The sequence below is a fragment of the Cetorhinus maximus genome, chromosome 15 (assembly GCF_964194155.1).
Source record: "Cetorhinus maximus chromosome 15, sCetMax3.hap1.1, whole genome shotgun sequence".
NCBI lineage: Eukaryota > Metazoa > Chordata > Chondrichthyes > Lamniformes > Cetorhinidae > Cetorhinus > Cetorhinus maximus.
The window spans coordinates 22,294,493-22,318,863 of NC_135893.1; the positions used below are offsets into that span (position 1 = coordinate 22,294,493).

The 24,371-nt window shown below is 42.9% G+C and overlaps 1 protein-coding gene across 9 annotated transcripts in view; it reads right to left on the minus strand.

The window, feature by feature from the left end:
* Window positions 1–3,675: 3,675 nt before the first annotated feature.
* The window catches only part of nbl1 (NBL1, DAN family BMP antagonist), a 31,704-nt gene continuing 11,008 nt past the window's right edge, over window positions 3,676–24,371 (minus strand). For 8 of the 9 annotated variants that reach the window (XM_078558078.1, XM_078558072.1, XM_078558076.1 and 5 more), the window contains 3 exons: window positions 8,282–8,467; window positions 6,255–6,366; window positions 3,676–5,629 (listed from right to left, as the gene is read on the minus strand). In XM_078558078.1, the coding sequence (XP_078414204.1) occupies window positions 5,399–5,629; window positions 6,255–6,366; window positions 8,282–8,463 (525 nt within the window). In that variant the 5' untranslated portion in view covers window positions 8,464–8,467 and the 3' untranslated portion in view covers window positions 3,676–5,398. Of the gene's footprint in view, window positions 5,630–6,254; window positions 6,367–8,281; window positions 8,468–15,177; window positions 15,272–24,371 lie in introns of those variants that run through there. The other variant, XM_078558079.1, reaches the window with a different exon arrangement.

Sequence of the window (24,371 nt, forward strand, 5' to 3'; positions counted from 1 at the left end):
AAGTGGCATGGACAGAGTAGATAGTCAGAAGCTTTTTCCCAGGGTGGAAGAGTCAATTACAAGGGGACATAGGTTTAAGGTGAGAGGAGAAAACTATAGAGGAGATGTGCGGGGCAAGTTTGTTACGCAGAGGGTAGTGAATGTCTGGAATTCGCTGCCAGAGGAGGTGGTGGAAGCAGTTACGATAGTGGTGTTTAAGAGGCAGCTTGACAAATACATGAATAGGATGGGAATAGAGGGATATGGACCCCGGAAGTGCAAAATGTTTTAGTTGACGGGCAATATGATCGGCGCAGGCTTGGAGGGCCGAAGGGCCTGTTCCTGTGCTGTACTTTTCTTTGTTCTTTGTTCTATGCTGCAGGGGTGAGTGCGAGACATGGAGGTGGGAACTAGTTGTTAGCCATAGTAATCCAGACACTGTATTGTGGGGTGGCTTGATGAACCGACTGGTCTTTTCCTGTCTGTCAACTTCATATGTTCATACTTCAAACCTACTGTCATCATCATCCATGAAAAACACCCTCAATCCCTGTGTCCCTGTAAACGATCACTCACATCTCCAACCTGCTTCTCATCTCCAAGGTCCATGAAAGTATTGCTGACCTCTCAAACCCATACTCACATTTTTTGCAATTCTATGTTTGAATCTCTTCAACCAGGTTTCTGCCTCTGCCACAGTACTAAAACCACCCTAATCAAAGTCACAAATAAAATTCCCTGTGCCTGTAACCATGATGCTCTAAGCCTCCTCATCCTTCTCCCACCTCTCTTCAACCTTGACAAACTTGACTACAGCATCCACCACCAACTCCTCCATTCTCCAGCTGAGTGAGACGACCCTCTCTTAATTCCACTCTTACCTCTCCAGTCATACCCAGAGAATCAACTTACACAGCTGCACTATTACCACAGCAGTCCTTCAAGCAGCTATCCTTGATCCCTTCCTATTTCTCATCTACATTCTGCCCCTCAGTGACATCTTCTGAAGACATGATGTCAGATTCCATGTGTATTCTGATGATATCCAGCTCTATCTCACCTTTGCATGTAAAGATTGACAAGTTGGTGAGGTAATGCAAATCTCTCGACCCCTCCACTGCCTCTGTTGTCAGGCTGCTTGTCTGAAATCCAACATTGCATAAATTGCAACTTTCCCTAACCATTGGGAAGAAAGAAGCCATATCTTCTTCCCCACCACAAACTGTTCCCTTGGCACCAATTCCAGTCCACTTCCTTGCCATTATCTCAGGTTTACCCAGACTGTTTGCAACTTCAGCATCCATTCAGCCATGAGCTAAGCTCCTCACCCCATATCCTCATCATCATGAGGTCTGCTTAGTTCCACCTTCATAACATTCTGGACAGGGAGCCGATGTAGGTCAGCGAGCAAAGGAACAATGTGTGATGAACGGAACTTGGTGCGAGTTAGGATACAGGCAGCAGATCTTGGGATGAGCTCAAGTTTACAGAGGTGGGAGGCCAATCTGGAGAGCAATGGAATAGTCCAGTCTATAGCTAACAGAAGCTATATGAGGATGAGGATTTCAACAGCAGATTAGCTGGAGTGGGGCCGAGACGAACAATAGTACAGTGATGGGAAGGGTTAGTTTTGGTGATGGAGAAGATAATTGATTGGGAGCTCACCTCAGGTCAGCATCACTCCTACATCTAGAGGAGTCACTATGATACAATCCACATGTACATTTTTGGTATGAAACATTATTTGAGTTTCTGAATTAATGCAATTACCAAAATGGTTTATAAACTATTTAGAAAGATAATTCTTTCTTTATATTGAAAAAAAATACAGTTGAATAAGAAAAATTACATATTCATTTCCTACTCCATAAGAAATAAAGACTTGCATTTACATAGCACCTTTCATAAACTCAGAACATTCCAAAACACTTTACAACCAATTAAGTTTTTTTGATGTGTAGCCACTGTTGTAATGCAGGAAACACAGCAGTCAATTTGCACACAGAGAAGTAACTAGAGTCTGTGCCGGTATCAGGTAATTCCACCTTTGTAACATCAGCCCCAAAATTGAGGATCACAAAATTGCAACAGGATAACAACCGGATTATGTGTTTTTATTGATGTTGGCTTGATGGACAAACATTGGTCAGGACACCAGGGAGAGCTCCCCAGCTCTTCTTTGAAAGTGTGCCATGGGATATTTTGGGTCCACCTGAGAGGACAAAGTGATTCTCAGTTTAATGTCTCATCAGAAAGCCAGCATCTCCAACAGTGCAGCACTCCGTGAATACTGCACTGGAGTGTCGGCTTAGATTTTAGGCTTAAATTTCTGAAGTGGAGCTTGACGCCACAAACCTTCTGGCTCTGAGGCAAGAGTGCTATGGCTGACCCATGACTGACACCAAAAGTTATTAAACCATCTCTCTGTGAATTTCTTAGCTGCCTGCCATGGAGTTCTCAGACCCATAAAAAAGTGTAAATATATGTTCCAATTATGTGGCTATTTCTCTCTCATCCTGTGATCAGGAATAGCCTTTTCGAAAACTTCAGCTGTGAAACTAAATGGGACAAATTAGAGAATAAGAAATGTGAACATGAATGAAAGTAAGAGTTGCTAGGGATTTATGGGTGGATAGCAAGGCACAGGTTTGACATCAACTTAGTCATCAAAGTCCTGTGGAGTCCTACCATTAAACTCTCCATTGCACCCAGCACATCCATTAATTAATAATACCCATCAATGCTCTGCATGGTGTGAATAAAGGCCCCGTTAATTGAAATTGTGAGAATTAATATTAGCTAGGTACAATTACTGTGTGTAAATGGTCATCCTTTTTAGTTAAACAACACTTGAAGCTGTGCCAGGTATCTCACAGGTTAGTGTCAGAGAACGCTAAGAAGCTGTGGCTCCCAGGATAGCTGTTGTGAGCTAGTGTAATGAGGAGACTTGATAGAACATTGATCCTGAGGTAAGCCTGCGGCCTTCTGATACCTCACCAACTTGTCATTCTTTACATGCAAAGCTGGGAGTGAACATTATCAGGCTATTTGGCCACTGGGGCCATTATGGTAATGTCCAACTCTATTCGTCACCCACTGCCCATAATGCATGCTTTCTCCATGGATCACTAGATGGCGATTTGGAGCAGAAACCATGGCTGATCTTTTCCTTCTCTAACCAAGATGCACTGTAGCGCTTGTAGTACTGCCCCAGTTGAAATAAGTTAAATCCCATTTATGTACCCAGTATCTCAGGAGACACTGCGGGCTCGACTTTAATCTTGGGCAGGAATTCAGCCAAGCTAAAGGCTGTGTCCATTCAGGAGTAACAGTAGGCAGGCTTCACTGAAACACTGGACCTCAGCATAATGTTAACCAATATGGCCAGAAAATCAGCCAATAAAGTCAGACAGTGGGAAGCCACTACCACCATAGACCCAGGGCACAAGGTATCTGCTCGGGGAGGAAATTCTCAGCAGAATGGGGATGGGGACATCCTGGGGCAGAGGAAGCCTTAAGTTTCCTTGTGAGACCTGAAGGAGTGCTTCTCTCTGACCTTGACTGCTTTCTCCGACAGTTCTTTTTTCGAGCTTTATAATTTTTACTGCACAAATGTCTGACTTCTCTAAGTAGAAAATGGAAGTAGTGATAATTGAAGCTTGTAATTAAACTGCCTCCAGAAATGTGCAGAGAACATTGTAGAAACATTTTACTTTATTCACCATTCCTTCCTTATTCAGACCAGAGATTAAAATGGCACTTGACGTCGATGAAGCTCGATCTGTATATTTGCAATTACAGTGGGCCAGATTGGAAAGGAGTTGGCAATTTCCACACTCCATTTCAACTGCCTGGTTGCTACCAGGTAAGTTAAATCTGACCCCTATAATCTCTGAATTTAATCTTACAGAGTCACAGAAGGGAATCAGATATAATCAATTAGAATAAATTCACACAGTTTATAAAAAGAAAAATACAAGTACAGAATAATGTTATAAAATCAGGTGAGAACTATTTACCCTCTTCCCCTGTTTCTTTCCACCCTCCCCCCTTTCATTTCTGCCTTGGATTATCTCTTGTTTAGAAAAAGAATGATTCTCACTGGTTGCAGTTCTATAAGCACTGGTCATTCTCTGGTATCTCAACCAGGCAGGCATTCTTCCCAGGAACCTGAGCAGTGACCATCAGCAGGCTGTTCCATCATGGGAGTGTCACAGCTAAGGACAATTCTGTCCTTACCTGACATTCACATGTGCACTTTCCAGCAGGGGCCACTGAATAGTGGTCGGAAGCAGAAACCTGAACCAACCTTTTCTCCTTTCCCTGGGTCAGATGCTATGGGTAACCCACACCAGCCCAAACTATGATCAGCTAAATGACCACAGAATCAGGACCAAAGCTGGAACATTTGTGATCTCTCTGCCCACACCACACAGACTTTGCCCAGAAAAAACAGAGGTTCAGTGTTTCACTGTGTTTCCAAACTCCCATCACATTTTCAGTGCTCCTTACATATCAAAAATACACATTCATTATACATAACTTTATCTTAATAACATTTGCATTTCCTTCTAAGTGTTGTGTGGGTGTAGTGTTTTAATTTGTTTCTTGCTAACTCTTTCAGTGTCTGCCTCTGCCTATCTGCTTGACTTATGTTTCTCTCTGTGCATTGTCTGTGTATGTGTGCGCGCACATGCATGTGTGTTATGTCTATGTACATGTGTGTGTGCGTGCATGTTATGTTGTGTATTTGCATGTATGTGTGCATGTGTGCACATGTGCGTGCATGCGTATGTGTGCATATGTATTGTGCGTGCATGCATGTATGCATGCATGTGTATGTGCGCGTGTGTGTGTTTGTGGTGCGTGCATGTGTCTGTCTCCCAATCTGTTTACCTTTCCATTTGTGCGTGTCTCTCTCTTTCTGTGTGTCTCCCTTTTTGTCTGTCTGTTCCTGTGTTGTTTCTTCTCTCTCCTATATCTGAAAAGTCTTTAATGATCAGGAAATTAAATGAAAGGAAGATTTTGAAAAAAAATGTTTACAAGATTTATAAACCGTAATTTTATATACAAACAGTTATAAGTTTGAAATGGCTGCACACAGGGATCTCTGTGGTCTAAGAAAAACCAGACATACTAATTACAGACATTGTGAACCCAACACTGATCACCAAATTCTAATTATACTTTGCTGGATCTTGGTGAGGTATATATTAGTATTTGATTGGGATTCCTGCTTAATTTCTACAACAAATGACATTCTTTCTTAAAGACTTTCTCCTTAAATAAGTCTGCATGTGTTTTTTTTAAAATTTTGTTATATTTTGATTTACTTTCTAGAGTTCAACAAATAAAACAAACTAAAATTTTATACCAAAACTTCATTTTTTTCTCTTCTTGTGTCAGAGTCTCTATTTCGCTACTCTTCTTCTCTGCCATGTTCGACAGCAACTTGCTCGTCATGATGAACAATCTGAGGAGATCCAACCACCTCCGGGGGAGAGGCCTCTTCCTCATTTAGAATTACATTAAAAAGTCGGGAATCTTGGTGATGTTCCTTTCCACATGCCTGGCAGCTGCAGTGTACAATTTTCTCCACTAGTTTGTCCACCCTGGGCATTTCCTCATTGCCGGGACATTCCAACATGACCTGGAATACAAACCATGAACGTCTTTAATACAGCATTTCAAATTTTTAGGATTTTTTTTGGCTATTTAGGAACCCAGTTGAACAGCAGGAGTGCAGAAAGTGTGAAAAAAGGAGGCAATGCAGTTTGCAATGACTCAGTATTCCCAAGCTTGGGTTTTAAAAGGCTGCAGATTGCAGGGGTTGGGAAAACTGAGGGAGGGTGGTGAGGAGTTCCACAGTTTTGATGTCCCGGGAAAGACTGAGATTAGGGTAGGAGACAGTGTGATGAGTCTTTATTTCAGAACAATGAAACTGTAGGGGAAAGTGGAGTTGAAGCCCAAGATCAGCCATGATTGTATTGAATGGCAGAGCAGACTCAAAGGGCCGAGTGGTCGACTCCTGCTCCTGTTTCTTGTGCTCTTGTGAGGGAGGATGAGTGTATGGGATTGGGTATTTGGAGGAACAACAGAGGAAAAGGTCCGACCATAGTGATAGACAAAATTGAGAGAGATAAGAAAGAATGCAGTGCAGAAACTGTAACTGCATTGAGTTTGTGCTTTTTTGACCAGGTAGGAGAGACTTAGAGGAAGGATAGATTACATAGGAGGCTGCATGTAACCAGACTGGGAGACAAACAGTTACTTACAATTTCCCACATGGACTGTGCTGGCATGCAGGAGTCACAGTGAACGAGGGACTCAGTGGATTGTGGAAAAGTATTGGGCACACTGTAGCTGAAACACTGGCCAAGGCATGCTCTGAGGGAGGGAACAAAGCAGGGTAATTATTATATCACTCAGCTTGTTCTTATAAACAGGATATTTACTTTTTTGACTGCAGTAAAACTAGATCAATCCCATCTTCTCATAATCAGCGATTACTGTTCAATTAAACCTGGCAAGATGACATGAAGTTGTTCACACTTTTAATTTGTTTTTGCCCACTTCCCTCACTCAGGAGATGATTCTTCACATGAGTCCAGATACACAGGATTGGCAAGATAATCAAGCATATTTATATAATATTTATCGAGTGAATGAGTCACTCACAAATGCTACAGCAAAGTAAATAGACTACTAAATGTCGGAACCTCAAAATGAAACAAGTGCCACAACCCTTTATATGAGAACCAGGTCCCCAAATTCCCTGTGAATGGTGTGAATTTCTAATTATGCCTTTTACAAGTTGCAGTTCTAGGAACACTGCAGCTCATCGCTGCGTCACTGGGTACTGTAGTACTCATTCACACCTCAAATAAGCCAAGAGAACAGAGGACCAGCCAGTTCTCACTATGTGCTCAGCCAGCTGAAGGGCAGATGCACCATATCTGTCAGCAGAGAATCAGCCAATTGAAAACTCATCAATGCCATCAAAGACCCAGCTGCCGAGTTCAATTACCAGACAGCCCAAGACTCCAAACCAGCAACACTGGGTTTAAGTGCTTTCCAGCCTCTCACCCCTTGCTGCCACCTGCCTGGGATATTTTGAGTCACTGCAGGAGCAGCTGAGATCTTTTCAAGGAAGAATGTGTCATTTTATTGCAGACTGACATGAGCAGCAGTTTTAAGATCAATGGCGAATCTCAGCATTATCACTCATCTATTTCCAGATCTCCACTTACTGAAGCCGAGTCAAATCCCTGGATGATACATGGCCTTTAATTCTTATAGAAAACCATCTCACAAAATTTAATTCTCTGTGTCGCTTTTCCAAAGCATATTAAAATAACAGCTGTTAGGAACAACAGAAAGCTATTAGTCCTAACAAGCTCTTTTGCACTTTCTGTCTATATCCCTCTATCTCTCCTCTGCACAAATCTACCCAACTATCTCTTTAGGAATCATGTGAAGGCCTTAGAGAAGGTTCAGAAAAGATGTATTAGAGTGGTTCCAGGGGCCAAGGACATCAGTTACATGGGTAGATTGGAGGAGCCAGGGTTTTTCTCCTTAGAGCAGGGAAGGTTGAGAGGAGATATGATAGAGGTGTTCAAAATTATGAGGTGGTCTCAACAGAGCTGTTAGAGAAAGTCTTTTCCCATTGGTGGAAGGGTCTAGAAGAAGAGGACACCAATTTAAGGTGATTTCCAACAATTTTGATTTGGAATGCACCTCCTGAAAGGCTGGTGGAGGCAGATTAAATCATGGTTTTCAAAAGAGAATTAGATAAGTACCTTAAAAGGAAAAATGCAGGGCTTCGGGAATAGGGTGGAGGAGTGAAACTAGCTGGATTGCTCTTGCAGAGAGCTGGCATGGTCTCGACAGACCATATGGCCTTCTTCTGTGCTGTAAATATTCAATAATTATATGAACTTATTTATACTGTCCACTTGGATGACCTTCCCTGGGAAGTTAGTCCTCAAATTGATGACACTTTGGATAATGAAGGTCATCCTGACTTGTCTTCTTATCCCTAACTGAGGGTGATGAATGTACGGAATGAACTTCCAAGGAATGTAGCCAGGGGCTAACCATATGCAAAAGCTCTAGGGAGAGATGGATAAACAACTGGGGAAAAAGACTGATAGAGGGGTACAAGAGACATCATGGAATATGATATTTCCTAAACATTGGGCCTGTCCAGATGGACTGCAATGATCTTTTCCAGCCTTCTACATTCTGAGATTTTTATTTAACTCAAAAGCTAGTCTGACACAGTGATTCTTTTTATACCTACCTGTTCTGGATGGACTTTGACTCACATCCAGTGTGGCCAACTATCTGGGTGATATTCTTTGCTTCACACCAGGCACTTTTATCAGGAAACAGTGCCAGTTTATTGATGGGAGGAGGTGCTGCAACAACTAGAGTTGGAAGCAGAACGCCCAACATGGACATCATAGTCAACTGCTCCACCATGGTCCTAGAGAGAAAAGAGGCCAATTAGCAATGAGTAGTCATCTCAAAGAATAGCTCAACCCTTGGATGTATCTACCTGAAGGAGTGGGGAGGAGAATGAGATGTCTGAACTCTCCCCCAACAGTTTCATCTGTGAGGTACATCCTCTCTCTCCCTTCCCGCCTCCCCTCATTCCAGATCCATGAATTGGCCCAAATTTCTCCTGTTTGGTTTTCAGTGCCAGAGACACAACAGTGTATAAACAGGTTGAAAGTTCACCAAGAGGGAATTTCTCAGCACAAATGTGAAGTCATTTTTGAAGCAGAAAGATCAATGCATCTGGTGTGATCAGCTGCAGTTTCCAATATCACAGCTTCACTGTGCTGGAATAAAGGAGGTGGCTTTGACCCAATTTAGTTCATTTCCACAATATCAACTACCTTTTTACATGGAGTATATGTTTATGTTCCTCACATCAGTGCATTTCAGATGTCTGATTCATTTGGAATGATGCAATTTTCAAGAGTATCACAGCAGGTGGTCAAATAGACCGTTCAGGCTGATGACAATAAACACCCAAAATCATTCCTATAAGGACAATTTGATTGGGTTAAACTTCTTCTGGACCCATCTCCTTTGGGATTCAAAAAGGGACAGAATAAAATGCAACATGATCACACCCACATCAATCTCATACTACACGAGATATATACTGCAGTAACACTAGCATTTAAATTACAACTGCAATAAGATAGTAATCTCTCCCTTTCTCGCCCTATTCCAGTAGGAAGAAGACTTTGATTTAAGTATTATTGGATAATTCCTTCTTATTTTTCAAAGTTGCAAATGGTCACATTTAAAATGTATAATTTCTGAAGATCCTATTGAGCTTTTACAAAAGGAAAGCTAGTATGGTGATGGTGGACTTCCCAAAGCACTGACTCTGACCAAAGTGCTCTTTCCTCTACTCATTCACCAATGCTAAATGGGTTTATCACAAAAGCATATGCAAAGAGTCTATAATGAGTGTCCTAATAGTTCACTCTGTCAATTTTTCAAGCTGTTAGCCAATAATCTGTAGCATTCGCATTTCAATGCAGCCCTTAGGATAGATACAGATCAGAATCACAGAATTGTTACAGCGCAGAAGGAGGCCATTTGGCCCATCATGTCTGCACCGGCTCTCCAGATGAGCAATCACCTATTACCATTCTCCCGTGTTCTCCTCTTAACCCTGCACATTCTTCCTTTTTGGAAAACAGTCTAATTCCCTTTTGAATGCTTCAGTTGAACTTGCCTCCACCACACTCTCAGGCAGTGCATTCCAAACCCTAACCACTCGCTGCATAAAAATGTTCCTCTTCATATCACTTTTGCTTCTTTTACTAATTACTTTAAATCTGTGCCCTCTTGTTCCTGATACTTTCATGAGTGTGGACAGTTTTCTCCCTATCTACACTGTCCAGGCCCCTCGTGGTTTTCAATACCTCCATCAGATCTTCTCTCAACCTTCTTTTCTCTAAGGATAACAGTCCTAAATTCAGAAAAGCCATTTGGCCCATCTTTGCTCATCCCTGCTGTCTCTGCCTCCTTTAAGTTGATGCAGAGTTTTCTCCCACTGGCGAGTGTTGGTCACTATGTTTGAAGAATAGCTTATCGGTCCTAAATTTTCCAGTTTGAACTTGGTCGTGTCTTGGAATTCTCTTTTACCATATAACCCAGGAGGAATTTTGGGGGATCTTTTTAAGGTGTTTAAATTAATTATTAATTTAAAACTAGCACTCCTAGGATCCTATTCCCTGAATAACATCATGATGGAAGTGTAAATTTTTCCCACACACCAAATCAGCTTGAGAAAGCGGAGCTTTGTTGAAAACATTCCAGTAGACCTTCACATGTGATTTGTTGGAATGGTCATGTTTATGTGAACTCAGCCAAGATTGGTTGTCTGAAATCTAGGCCCAGACTCAGGTTTAATTGGCAGGTCAGCAGGGTTAATCCCCAAGCACAGAGAGCTGGGAGAGGGTCAGGAGTCAAACCTTTGACTTCCTGTCAAGCCAAGAAAGGAAACATGGGCTCTTCGGAGGTGCGATAAGAAAATAAGACACAGAGTGTGGGCGCCTTGCTTAAGAGTCAATAGGTTTCAGGAAAATTACTAGCCTTAAAAGTGTATTTCAGGATAATGTTACACATATTATTATTTTCTATCTTACACAGTGCAATGCGTAATAGTTAAATTTCATTATAAAAATTACTCTGTTCAAATATTGCATGCAAAATAAATCAGCCTGATGATTTAAATTTGAGCCTCATCCGCTAGAATGCAATTCGGTCATTTTCAGGAAATGGGGAAGAGTATATGAGGGACAAATGTGAGATTACAACAATCACATAATGTAGAATGTCATTGTTACAACCCCCCAGTCACGCTATTATTAGGCTAGATATTAGCCAGTAAAGGTAAACTTTCAATGATTAGGGGCACATGGTCCGCTTACTGGTTGACTTTGATGCTGACTCTGAGACAATATCCAGTCCAGGCTGTGGCTTAGTGGTATTGTCACTGGGCTAGTATTCCAGAGGTTCAGGGTAATGCTCTGGGAACCAAGGTTTAAATCCCACCACGGCAGATGGTGAAATTTGAATTCAATAAAACTCTGGAGTTAATAGTCTGATGATGACCACGAAACCATTGCCAATTGTTGTAAAAACCCATCTGGTTCACTAATGTCCTTTAAGGAAGGAAATCTGCCATCCTTACCTGGTCTGGCCTACACAAGACTCCAGACCCACAGCAATGTGGTTGACTCTTAACTGCCCTCTGAACTAGGACAATTAGGGATGGACAATAAATGCTGGCCCATGGGTAAGTTTTTTTTTAAGAAGACACGTTTAAAACAATCCCTAATCAAATTCTCAAGATTTAGTTGAACCTTAGTTGATCTAATCTGATCTGCATCATTCTGTGCACCCCCCTAATCAAAGTTCAACTGGGCTAGTAGGCTAATGAAATCCCAAACTGCTACATTGTCCAGTCTGTGCACTGTTTCTGTTGGAGTCAATGTTTCTGGAGCATAGAATGGATTATGGGACATCCTTCACTCGCCCGTTACCACCCAAGGGCAATTTCTCAGAGTCTTCTCCAGCTTGCAAAGGCTGATAGGGTGAATTTTGAGACATGGCTGTCTCACCCCACCCACGATATAAAACAAAACATAATTGGTACCAGACTTACAATAACCAGCTGCACATTTTGCTGGTCAAGCTCTCTGCTCAACAGATTTTCAAAGGCTGATTTTGCAAAAGAAAGAGCAGCGAATGGAAGTGGAACACGACAGATCATGAATCACTGCTCTTTTCTCCTTAGTGGTCCCATATCTGAATCTGCTTAATGTAATCGGTTAATTGGCACCTTGTGACTACCACCCTTTAAGGTCAGAGGTCGTGCTGACATTCTCAGTCCCTCACAAGAGGCCAAGCTATTTTCTTCTCAAATCTCTGCATGGCTTTCATTTTTTTCTCAACCTTTCTTTCTCCACGGTTACACATTGGACTAGATTTTGCAGTGGCAATGATCGCAAAATAGTCAGCATTCGCAATCATTAGTCCATTGAGACTGACTGCAACTTTGTGAGTCTGCATGTGCCCAGAATAACACAGAACTCCAGAAGCTGCTGATAGTGGATCCGCACTCTTCCATAGGATGCGCACTTGAAGCCCCCCCAGACTAAAGTCAGCAGGAAATCATAGAACTAGCAAAAACTTCCATTTTAGTCTCACTATGAAAATCCTTCAAACAGTTATATCTTATTGAATGAATTTTTAACAGCGTACTAAGTTTATAATTACTGCTGAACATCCTAACTGGCCCTGAAAAGCTAATGTTATATTTGTGAAATGTCAAATTTCTCCTTCATTACACAAAAATTCCACATATTTTAAAATAATATTTTTAAAGTTTATGACATTTTATCATTTATTTTAATTCTATCAGAATCATTTATTTTGCTCTGTGAAATATTTGAAATAAAAGTGAAGGATTAAATGCTTTTAATTTCCAGGTTTGCTGTCTGTAAGAATACTTCAATGTAATTGTTTGCTTGTCCTGTTGGCTGACATCCATGCTGATGATGCCAGAAGATCCCTTTGACTTGATTTAAACTGCCATTGGGAAACGGGTAAAACATAACACAGAGATCCTTAGATCCTGGTAGGCAGCTTTCTTCAAGATCAGTGGCAAGTGCTGTTGCTTCACTGCTGACCTCAAAATCCAGTCTGGTAAAGAAATTAGGGAGTAGCAGCGAATTGAGTGACCATTACCAAGGGAGGAAGAGAAGGCAGGAGGAATCAGTACAAGAAACTGGGTCCAGATGTGTTCAGTAGTGAAGCAGCTCTTGACACATATGATGAAGACAAGGGCGGAGGCATGGAGATACACAATCAACAGGAAGAAACACCACATCATGCAGCAAGTATTGTCCATGAGGAAAGAAAGACAATAGACAGAGGAACAGGAAGTGGTAGTGGGGAATTTCAAATTATTGAGAACACAACTTATTAAAGGCAACATTTATATTCCATCATTAACATACTCTTGCAACCCTCAGTTATTCAAGCAGGCTAGTTGTATTTAAGAAGTGCTAACCTTACCTCATTATTACCAAATCAGATCAATCTGTCTAAAATCAGTTGTATGCATGGTGAGCTGTTGCCAGACTGCATCAAGTGTTGCATGTGGCCGCTGTCTTTCTTCAGTCTTAGCTATGTCAATTTGGGCAGATATCAAGTGTAGGGATAGAGAGGCCATTGGACTTCACACAAAGGTCAAGGGAGGATTGACACGGGATGCACTCAATGGCTGAGGGAGCACAACCATGACTCTCAAACAGCACATGGAGCATCACCAGGTCTCTCATACAGCACACACAGCATCACCATGTCTCTCACACAGCACACAAAGCACAACCATGACTCTCACACAACACACAGAGCGTCACCATGTCTCTCACACAGCACACAAAGCATCACCATGTCTCTCACACAGCACACACAGCATCACCATGTCTCTCACACAGCACACGGAGCATCACCATGTTTCTCACACAGCACACACAGCATCACCATGACTCTCACACAGCACACACAGCATCACCATGTCTCTCACACAGCACACAGCATCATCATGTTTCTCACACAGCACACGGAGCATCACCATGTCTTCACACAGCACACACAGCATCACCATGTCTCTCACACAGCACATGGAGCATCACCATGTCTCTCACACAGCACACGGAGCATCATCATGTTTCTCACACAGCACACACAGCATCACCATGACTCTCACACAGCACACACAGCATCACCATGTCTCTCACACAGCACACGGAGCATCACCATGTTTCTCACACAGCACACACAGCATCACCATGACTCTCACACAGCACACACAGCATCACCATGTCTCTCACACAGCACACACAGCATCATCATGTTTCTCACACAGCACACGGAGCATCACCATGTCTCTCACACAGCACACACAGCATCACCATGTCTCTCACACAGCACATGGAGCATCACCATGTCTCTCACACAGCACACGGAGCATCATCATGTTTCTCACACAGCACACACAGCATCACCATGACTCTCACACAGCACACACAGCATCACCATGTCTTTCACACAGCACACACAGCATCACCATGTCTCTCACACAGCACACACAGCATCACCATGTCTCTCACACAGCACACACAGCATCACCATGTCTCTCACACAGCACACACAGCATCACCATGTCTCTCACACAGCACACGGAGCGTCACCATGTCTCTCACACAGCACACACAGCATCACCATGTCTCTCACACAGCACACACAGCATCACCATGTCTCTCATACAGCACACGGAGCATCACCATGACTCTCACACAGCACACGGAGCATCACCATGTCTCTCACACAGCACACGGAGCATCACCATGTCTCTCACACAGCACACACAGCATCGCTATGTCTCTCACACAGCACACGGAGCATCACCATGTCTCTCACACAGCACACACAGCATCACCATGTCTCTCACACAGCACACACAGCATCACCATGTCTCTCATACAGCACATGAAGCATCACCATGACTCTCACACAGCACACGGAGCATCACCATGTCTCTCACACAGCACACGGAGCATCACCATGTCTCTCACACAGCACACACAGCATCGCTATGTCTCTCACACAGCACACGGAGCATCACCATGTCTCTCACACAGCACACACAGCATCACCATCGTATACAATTGTTAACGGGAACAACGATGTAGGACTCACCTAACCTACTTGAATAGATCCTATCAGGGGGTTGCCCAGCAACAATGGTACAGGTAAGAAAGCTGGACTTTCCCAGCACCTGCAGTGGGTTCGGAACAAGGAAATCTGGTCCCTGGCTAGGGATATGGTTGCAGGACACAAGGATAAGTCATGAAGTTGAATGAGGCTAACAATGTTTTACGAAGCAGAAAGATATACTAACCATGAACAAACTTCCTTATTTAGACAGACAATTGCAAAAGGCCACCTCTTTTGCCAAACACATAATAAAATATTATTCCCGTGGAAATCACATTACAGGTTTTACAGATAGGGCCACGCTGTCAGAATTGGCAGGGGATGTACAAACTCAGCAATTAAAATTCATCACACAGAGAAACTTTAAGTTTACTTAACTGGACTGGCACCGACACAGGACCTTAACTCTCACAGACTGAACGCTGGCTCTCTACCAGTCACAGTTACATTCCTCATCGGCCAAATGGAGGAGAGGAGCCTGGAGTTTATATAGCTTTCCAAACAGGCCAAAATAATCAAATCCAGAGCATCAGTTATTCTTAAACAGTCAACAAGCAGGTTACAATCAGCAATGAGCAGTTAGAACAAGCAATGTAAACTGTAGCATCAACTATCTCAAGCAAAATATCACAGGCCCCTGGAATTCCCATTCCAAGATATCCATTCTTTTTTAATAAACCAGCCCCTATACTCAATGCCGGCCACATGTCAAACTCATTCACTTGGCCCCCACCTATTTCCTCACAAAGATGCCAAATCTTTGCTGTGGTGTTACTTCACTTGTTGTTTATCACAGTGTAAGACAGTAACAAACATCCTAAAGTGGATCAATAATACAAAAGCAAAATACTGCTGGAAATCTGAAATAAAAACAGGAAATGCCGGAATACTCAACTAGTCAGGCAGCATCTTTGGAAAGATGTAAAGTCATCAAGCTGAAACATTAACTCTGTTTCCCTTACCACAGATACTTGCCTATTATTGGCACCCCATCCACCATCTTAAACATTCACTCCCTCTGCCACTGACGCACAGTGGCAGCAGCGTATACCATCTGCAAGATGCACTGCAGGAAGTTACCAAGGCTCCTTCAGCAGCACCTTCCAAACCCACGACTTTTACCACCAAAGGGACAAGGGCAGCAGATGCTTGGGAACCACCACCTGCAAGATCCCCCCCAAGACACACACCATCCTGACTTGGAACTATATCACTATTCCTTCACTGTCACTGGGTCAAAATCCTGGAACTTACTTCCTAACAGCGTTCTCTGTTTTCCTACACCACATGGGCTGCAGCAGTTCAAGAAGATGACTTACCACCACCTTCTCAAGGGCAATTAGGGTTGGGCAGTAAATTCTGGTCTAGCCAGCGACACCCACATTCCATGAATGAATAATTAAGACAAAAAACAGCTGAGTTATCCCAGCATTTCCTGTCTCTATAACACAAATAGGGTACTGGGTCATATTAGCCATACTCCAAATTCCCAAATCCCAAGAGGCTGTGTTGAAGCCAAACAGTGCTCAGGTCATCCTGCAGCCAGTTGGTGCATTTAGGACTGGGATGAGGATAAATTATTTCACTCAAAGGGTTGTGAATCTTTGGAATGATCTACCCCAGAGGGTTGTGGATGCTCCATCGTTGAATACATTTAAAGCCGGGATAAATTTCTCAGGGAATCAAGGGATATGGGGAGCTGGTGGGAACGTGGAATTAAAGCCCAAGATCAGCCATGATCATATTGAATGGCGGAGCAGACCTGACGGCCCATTTGGTCTACTCCTGCTCCTATTTCTTGTGTTCTTGTATATAGGTCTGGATTATGCACAACGGGCCTGAGAGGCATTGCAGAGGATTGTGAAGCTGATCCCTGGTATCAGAAGGATGAACTGTGAGTAATGACTTGATGAGCTAGAGCTACTCAACCTTAGAAGGAGACATCTTAGAGGGGATATACTTAATGGGATAGAGAGAGCAAACACAACAGAATACTTTCACATACATGAACAATACTGAGGCCAAGAAACTGAACCTGTTTAGAGCCATTTGGATGTTGTACTGAAGAGATGCTGTGGTGTTATTCTGGAAGCATCAGGCCAAATGGGTTCAACTAAGATTGTGATTTCACAGGTACCAAGCACCACTCTGATACCTCATCCAAATGCCCATGTTGCACTTTTGAGCTTAAACAAGAAGTGTCAACTCCTGCCACTGGGACCAATGTTCACTTGTTTCCACCACTGACCCATTATGCCTGTAACATATACTATATACAGAATGTACTGCAGCAACCCATTAAGTTGATTTCAATGGATCCTCCAAGCCCAATGATCTCTACCATGGAGAAGGATATGAGCAGCAAGATCATGAGAACAACATCATCCCCATGTCCCTCTTAAATCACACACCACCCTGACTTAGATGCCTATCGCCATCCCTTCATCATCACTGGGTCAAAATCCTTTTCTTAGGACAACTAAGGCTAGGTACATAGAAACATATGAATTAAGAGCTGGAGGAGGCCACTCGGCCCCTTCACCCTGCTCCAACATTCAATAAGATCATGGCTGATCTGATTGCAACCTATCCACAATAACCTTTCACCCCCTTGTTTAATGTATGCAGGTGATTCGATATGAACCAGACATTCTGTGGACATTTTTTTTAAACAATCAAAGGTGAGTCTGATCTTTTCCCCCACTTGACATCCACATGAGCATCTTCCAACAGGTGTCACCATATGGAGATCTACAGCAGAAACCCCTGGTTGATTTCTTACCACCTGATCCAGGAGCACTGATGCGAGTTGCAGCACCTTACTGAGACCCCATCTAAAAGCAGCACAAATCAAGCTTCAAACACAGGCTCTTCAAGCCTATACCACTTCGGGTGGTATTTATACCTAGCTTACCATCAGCACACCTTCCAGCTTCATGCTAATGTTACTCCAGCAACTGTTTAGATCCTAGTTCTCATGGTCTATGATCTATCGCCATTAGTCTATCAATGGAATTAAATCTTCTCCATTTACTAAGGATCTATGTCGCTCTATCACATCAAACATCCACGCCCTGCCCATCCATGCAAAAACCTACATGCCAACATTCTGAACAGCCCATACACAGTAAGACTTTGGTGCCTGGTCCTGTTCTTTGGCACCTTTCTCTACTCATCCATACCTTGTACAGTGAATGTGCTAAAGACTATACAGAAGCTGGGAACATCCCCATTTAACATTTAACTTACCTGGACAGTGAATGAAACTACCTTTGCCTCATCACAGATTGAAACTGGGCACCACAATATAGGAAGGATGTGAAGGTAGTGGCGAGGATGCAAAAAAGATTGACAAGAATGGTTCCAGGGATGAGAGACTTTGTTACATGGGGAGATTGACAAAGCTGGGGCTATTCTCTTTAGAGAAGAGAACGCCAGGAGAGATTTGTTAGAGGTTCTCAAAATCAAGAGGGAGCAGGTAGGGAGTAGATAGGGAGAAACTTCCCCCATTGGCAAAAGAGTCAAGAACCAGAAGGCACAGATTTAAGGTTGTTGGCAAAAGAAGCAATGACGACATGAGGAAAAACTTTTTACGCAGCGAGTGGTTAGGATCTGGAATGCGTTGTGCGTGTGGCTGAGGCAGATTCCATCCTGGCTTTCAAAAAGGGAATTTGATAATTATCTGAAGAGAAACCATTTGCAGGGCTACGGGGAAAAGGCAGCGTCAAGGAACTAGATGAGTGGGCTTTACAGAGAGTCAGCACAGACATGATGGGCTGATTGACCAGCTTCGGTGCTGTTACCATTCTATGATCCTATAACTGAGCTATTTTATTCTGACAGATCGAGTTAATTCCTTCACATGGCTGTTGCTCATTTAAAAATGTGTTTGCTTTGATTATTTTGGCCTGTTTTAAAGGTTATATAAACTCTGAGCTCTATCTAATCAACTTGGCATGATGGAAGCAACAGATTTGGCTGCGAGACACAAATTTGAACTTTCCAGTTGTATGGCAACATTTTTTTCAGAAACATGTTTTTGCTGACAAGGGAAACTCCTTTCTCACAGTTTTAGAGAGAAACATATATGCATGTGAGTTTTTGTGTGTGTGTGTGTGTGAGTGCGTGAATGAGTCTGTTTTTTTTATTCATTCGTGGGATGTGGGCGTTGCTGGCCGGGCCAGCATTTATTGCCCATCCCTAATTGTCCTTGAGAACTAAGTAGCTAGGCTAGGCCATTTCAGAGTCAACCACATTGCTGTGGGTCTGGAGTCAAATGTAGGCCAGACCAGGTAAGGACGGCAGATTTCCTTCCCTATAGGACATTAGTGAACCAGATGAGTTTTTACGACAATTGACTATGGTTTCATGGTCATCATTAGACCTATAATTCCAGATTTATTTTATTACATTCAAATTTTACCATCTGCTGTGGTGGGAACACGGGTCCCCAGAGCATTACCCTGGGTCTCTAGATTACTAGTCCAGTGACAATACCACTATACTGCCATGTGTGTGAGTGTGTGTGTGTGTGAGTGTGTGTGTGTGTGAGTGTGTGTTTCTGTGAGTGTGTGTGTAAGTGAGTGTGTGCGTGTGTGCACATGTTGTGTGATTTAGTTTGTGTGTGTGTTTGTGTATGTATGTGAATGCATGTGTGTGTGTTTGTGCATGTGAATGTATGTGCAAGTGTGCACGTGTTACATGTTGTGTGAGTGAGGTTGTGTGAGCGTGAGTGAGAGAGCATGAGGTGTGGTGCACGTATGTGTGAGAATATGTGTGTGGATGTGAGTGTGTGTGAGTGCATGTGTATGAAGTGTGTATGTGTGTTTGAGATATGTGTGTAAGTGTGTGAGAATCAGCAACATCCACCCACGCTGGGACACACAATTGTGATACAAAGTGAGAGCTCATCATTCTAATGAAGAGCGGGGAAGGGGAGGACAGTGTCTCTGCTGATGTTACTCAACTCACTGCTAACACAGCATCATTGAAACTTGATTTTAACCAACATCTCAGAGATAAGAAAAGACTAGTAAAAATATCAGGGTTTGTGAATAAAGAAGTGCTTAAATAATTGCACTCATTAAAGTGATTTAAATCTCATTCTGGTTTTATTTCCTGATCTCCTTCAGGTTTCCCTAAGTACTGAACACCACTTACCAGTCAGGGGAGTAGGTAGGTAGGCAGAAAGTAAAATGCCCCACATCCTCCACCAATACCACTGCCTGAACAGATTTTGGGAGCCAAATGAGAGGAGCTTGGGTTGAAACCTGCCTTCACCCCTCTGTCCTCCAGATGCCTGAGCAACATCAGTGATTCACAAAAGCCAATACAGGCCATGTACGATCTAGCCTATCATGGATTCAATGACCCTCCCCCTCCATCTCCTGAGGGAATGTTCTATATAAATACTTCCTAATTCACAATGAAAATTGAAATAAAATTCCAGAGTATTCACCCATTTTGAGACTCTTTTTTCCAGAGGTGATCTGACAGCGGACTTTAAAATTATGAAGGGATTTGATAGGGTAGACATGAAGAAAATGTTTCCAATTGTGGGGACTCCAAAATAAATATAAGAAAGTCACTAATAAATCCAATTGCAAATTCAGGAGAAATTTCTTTACTCAGAGAATGGTGAGAAATTGGAACTTGCTACCATTATGGAGTGGTTAAGATGAACAGCATAAATGCATTTAAGAATATTAGAGATAGGAGCAGTTGACAGGATTAGATGAGATGAGGAGGGTCATATGGAACATCAACACCAGTACAGACCCATTGGGCAGAATGGACTGTTTCTGTGAAGTAAAAGCTATGTAAACCCTGGCCTACCGTCCTTATACAAACACTTCCACCACCCCGCCCTCCCCAAACCTGGAGGAATTAAGGGGAACTCTCCCTGAATATTTTTGGTATGGGTTACACCCTCTTCACTTGCTCCAATTCTCATGTTTGCCGTAAATGCTTCTGCCAACTTTTGTACTGGGTGACATCTGTTTTTTCTCTATCGATGCATCATATGTCTTGAAGTGCTGGGTGCTCTTTGTCTGGCATGTGGAACAACACACACCATATACGCATCTACACAGGATACCCACTCCTTTGTGTGCAAAAGAGCTCCAATTAGAAGGGTACAATATATGCTCATAATCCTTCACATGTGTCATTTAGTGGAGCCCCTATTGGATTGGTCCTTTAAAAAATGTTCAATTTCTCATTACTTCCGACTCTACAAACAATGGGAGCACTCTGGACAAATAGCATTTTACTAATGTCAAAGTTTGTATTTGTTCAATGCACACTGCCCCAGGCTCTAAATAGAATGAATGCACAACACATTAGCTCCATGAATGGAATTAATGCACGCTGCCCTGGACTGTGAATGGAATCTGGGCACAACAGGCCCATGAATGGAATATAATTTCCATTTGAAACTACTCACAGTGGATACTCTTACTCAGATATCATGCACATACGGAGAGACTCTAACTCTTTCCAGCAGGCAAGAAACTGGACAGTGGTGGAATTAAAGTGGAGGTGGTGGATTTACCATCTCATTCTAGTTGCGCCACCATTCTTCCTGTGGCCTTCCGTTGGGCAGCTGGGGTGCCCAGCACAATGAGGTGGGTACCTCATGTAAATCATAGTCCTATGACATGCACAGGACCCCAATACCCTAACTATCAACTGGGCAGAGCGCCCTCTGTAGTCAATCTGCTCAGCAAAACCTAGCAAGAGGAGGAGGCATAAACAAAAAGAGCTAACATTATTTTTATGAGCCAGGGGCGCTGGGCTACACCTCCGCCTGAATAATGTTGGCCCCTGGCACTGCAGGCTTCCCTCTCCACACTGACCTACCCGTCCCCAGGCTGGATGGGCTTTTCGGCCATGCAGTATTGGGCTGCAGCAGCAAGCTGCATTGGGCCACCTGTTCAGATGTGGTTCTTGTTACTTAGGAACATAGAAGTAGGAACATAGGAGCAGCAGTAGGCCATTCAGCCCATCAAGCCTGCTCCGCCATTCAATATGATCATGACTGATCATCCACTTCAATGCCCTTTCCCCACACTATCCCCATATCCTTTTATGTCATTGGTATTTAGAAATCTGTCAATCTCTGTTTTAAATATCTCAATGGCTGAGCCTCCACAACCCTCTGCAGTAAAGAATTCCAAAGATTCACAGCCCTCCGAGTAAAAAAAATTCTAAAACACTAAAAAACATTTCCCCTCATCTCGGTCCTAAGTGGTTTCCCCCTTATCTTGAAAATGTGTCCCCCGGTTCTAGTCACCAACCAGGGAAAACATCTTACCTGCATCTACCCCGTCTATCGCCTTAAGTATTTTGTGGGTTTCAATGAGATCACCTCTCATTCTTCAAAATTCTAGAGGATAAAGGCCCAGTTTCCCCAATCTCTCTTCATAAAGCTGTCCTGCCATCCCAGGAACAGTCTGGTGAACCTACTTATATGTTAATGAGGCTTTGCCCATGCAATGGAGCGGGCCTCTCGCTGGCATTATCAAGCAGCCAGGTAGTGCACTGGCACTGCAGCATCTAATGGTTAAAATCTACACCATAGGGCCGCACCCACACCAACTGCAACAAGAACCCCTTCCTAACACATCATTTCACCCGATAGTAACACTGATAAAAGTGAAGGGTGTTGTCATTCCACAGCACGACATCAGTCATTTTGGTCAGCCCAAACATTCACCCAACTATTTCTATTTGAACCAATAATTCAAAAAAAATCTGGGAACCGGACCTGCTGGCTGGGGGTTCTTAAATAAAATTGAGGTACAGATCATGATCAAATTGAATGGCAGAATAGGCTCGAGGGGCTGAATGGCTTTTTTCTGTTCCTATGAGATGAGATATGAAGTATTATTGGAAGATAAACCGCTAATTACATTGGTGGATAATAAACATAAGAAATAGGAGGAGTAGACCATGTGGCCCATCGAGCCAGCTCCACTACTCAATCTGATCATGGCTGATAGACAGAATCTGATCCTCACCCTGCAGTACTAGTTACTTACAGGTCTAACCCATCAGTTTACTTAATAAACTAGCCATTTTCTTCTTTGCTCCTCCTAAGCTTTAAATGCCCCATCCAATATAGCCCCTGTCCGCCCTTCATCCTCACTGTAGTGAAATCAGAATATTGTACCATCTCCTACATACTTTCCCAAGACCTCAGAATTGAGGAATCCTTCACCTTCCTTAGTTATTCCTTCACCATATAGTTTACAGGCTTTTGTAACTCGAGCTTGGAGTCAACTAATCACTACCTCCTGATATACCTCAACTTCACCTTTTCAATCTGGATAATGTCCTAATGGTTTTAACCCTTCACCGGGGTTTGCTAATGATGAGAGCCAGTTCCTGTTTGTATGTTCAATTTATAGCACCGGTAAAGAATGGAAAACACCATGCAACAAATTGTAACAGAAGATAACATCACTGCATTTGTTCTATTACAGGCACTGAAAGCATCTCTGCAATTGGACAGAGTTTGCCCCTCAGGGGTCCCATATAATGAACACTTAGGGCTCCCCATCTGGACCACCCAACAGGGATCTGGTACCAATGCCAGGGTGCGTCTTCCTAGTGGCTTCTTCTGAAAATATAGAAAGTGGTCACTTGACTGCCAACTTGATCAGGAAACAGGGCAGGGACTGATAGGAGGTGAGGGACAGAGTGAAGAACAAGGATGAAAGAGCTTGGTGAAGAATGGGAGACCCATTCCTGTGACTGGCTACAGGGCCATAGTCATGATATAGGGATCACAAAATCAGACGCTACACAAATCCTGATGCAAGGAACGAAGGGATTGTTAGTCATCACAGCCCACTTTAATTAATTTTTCTGCAATGACTGGAGGCAGAGAGCATCTGAAGAAGGAGCTTAACTTCATTTCCAAAGGTCCCAAACTTTCGGCAGCTTTCTACCCCTGTCATATTACTCTACTATCTGCCTGTTGCTGAGGGAGTCCCAAGACACACATGTCCAAACATCGCCTCCATATTCCAAGTGCCTCTCTTCTCATTGACCATGGGCTGAGTAAGAGGACACGCCCCATCCGCAGGCAAGAGTTACCTTCGCTGGAGGTTCACAGCACATTCAGACATCAGAGGTTGGCAATCAAATTATCCCACTCCATTTAGAGGATCTTATATGGACATTTGCTGCAAATTGATTTGGGTGAACTGCAAACTTGAGAAATGTGGACATTCTTGAGGCACCTTTGAGTTTTGGAGAATTGGTTGGGAAAATACAAAGAGGAGAAAATAAAAAGTAAAATAAAAAGTAAGTTGATAGAGGAAATGTGAAAAATTTTGCTTGTGTGTACTGTGATTTGCTCTGCAGTGTGGATCCAATGATGTGTCTTGAGCGATAATTAGGTTGACCACAGTTAGTAAGGCTCTTAGACTGTTCAGTACTGAGAAAGAGGCAGTATGGAGCTTCCATTTTATGCCAAGGCCCAAATGGAGATGGGCGGGGTCATGACTTAACAGCCAGGTGTTTGCATTGAAATTCATCAAAAATACAAACTAAAGCACAAAAAT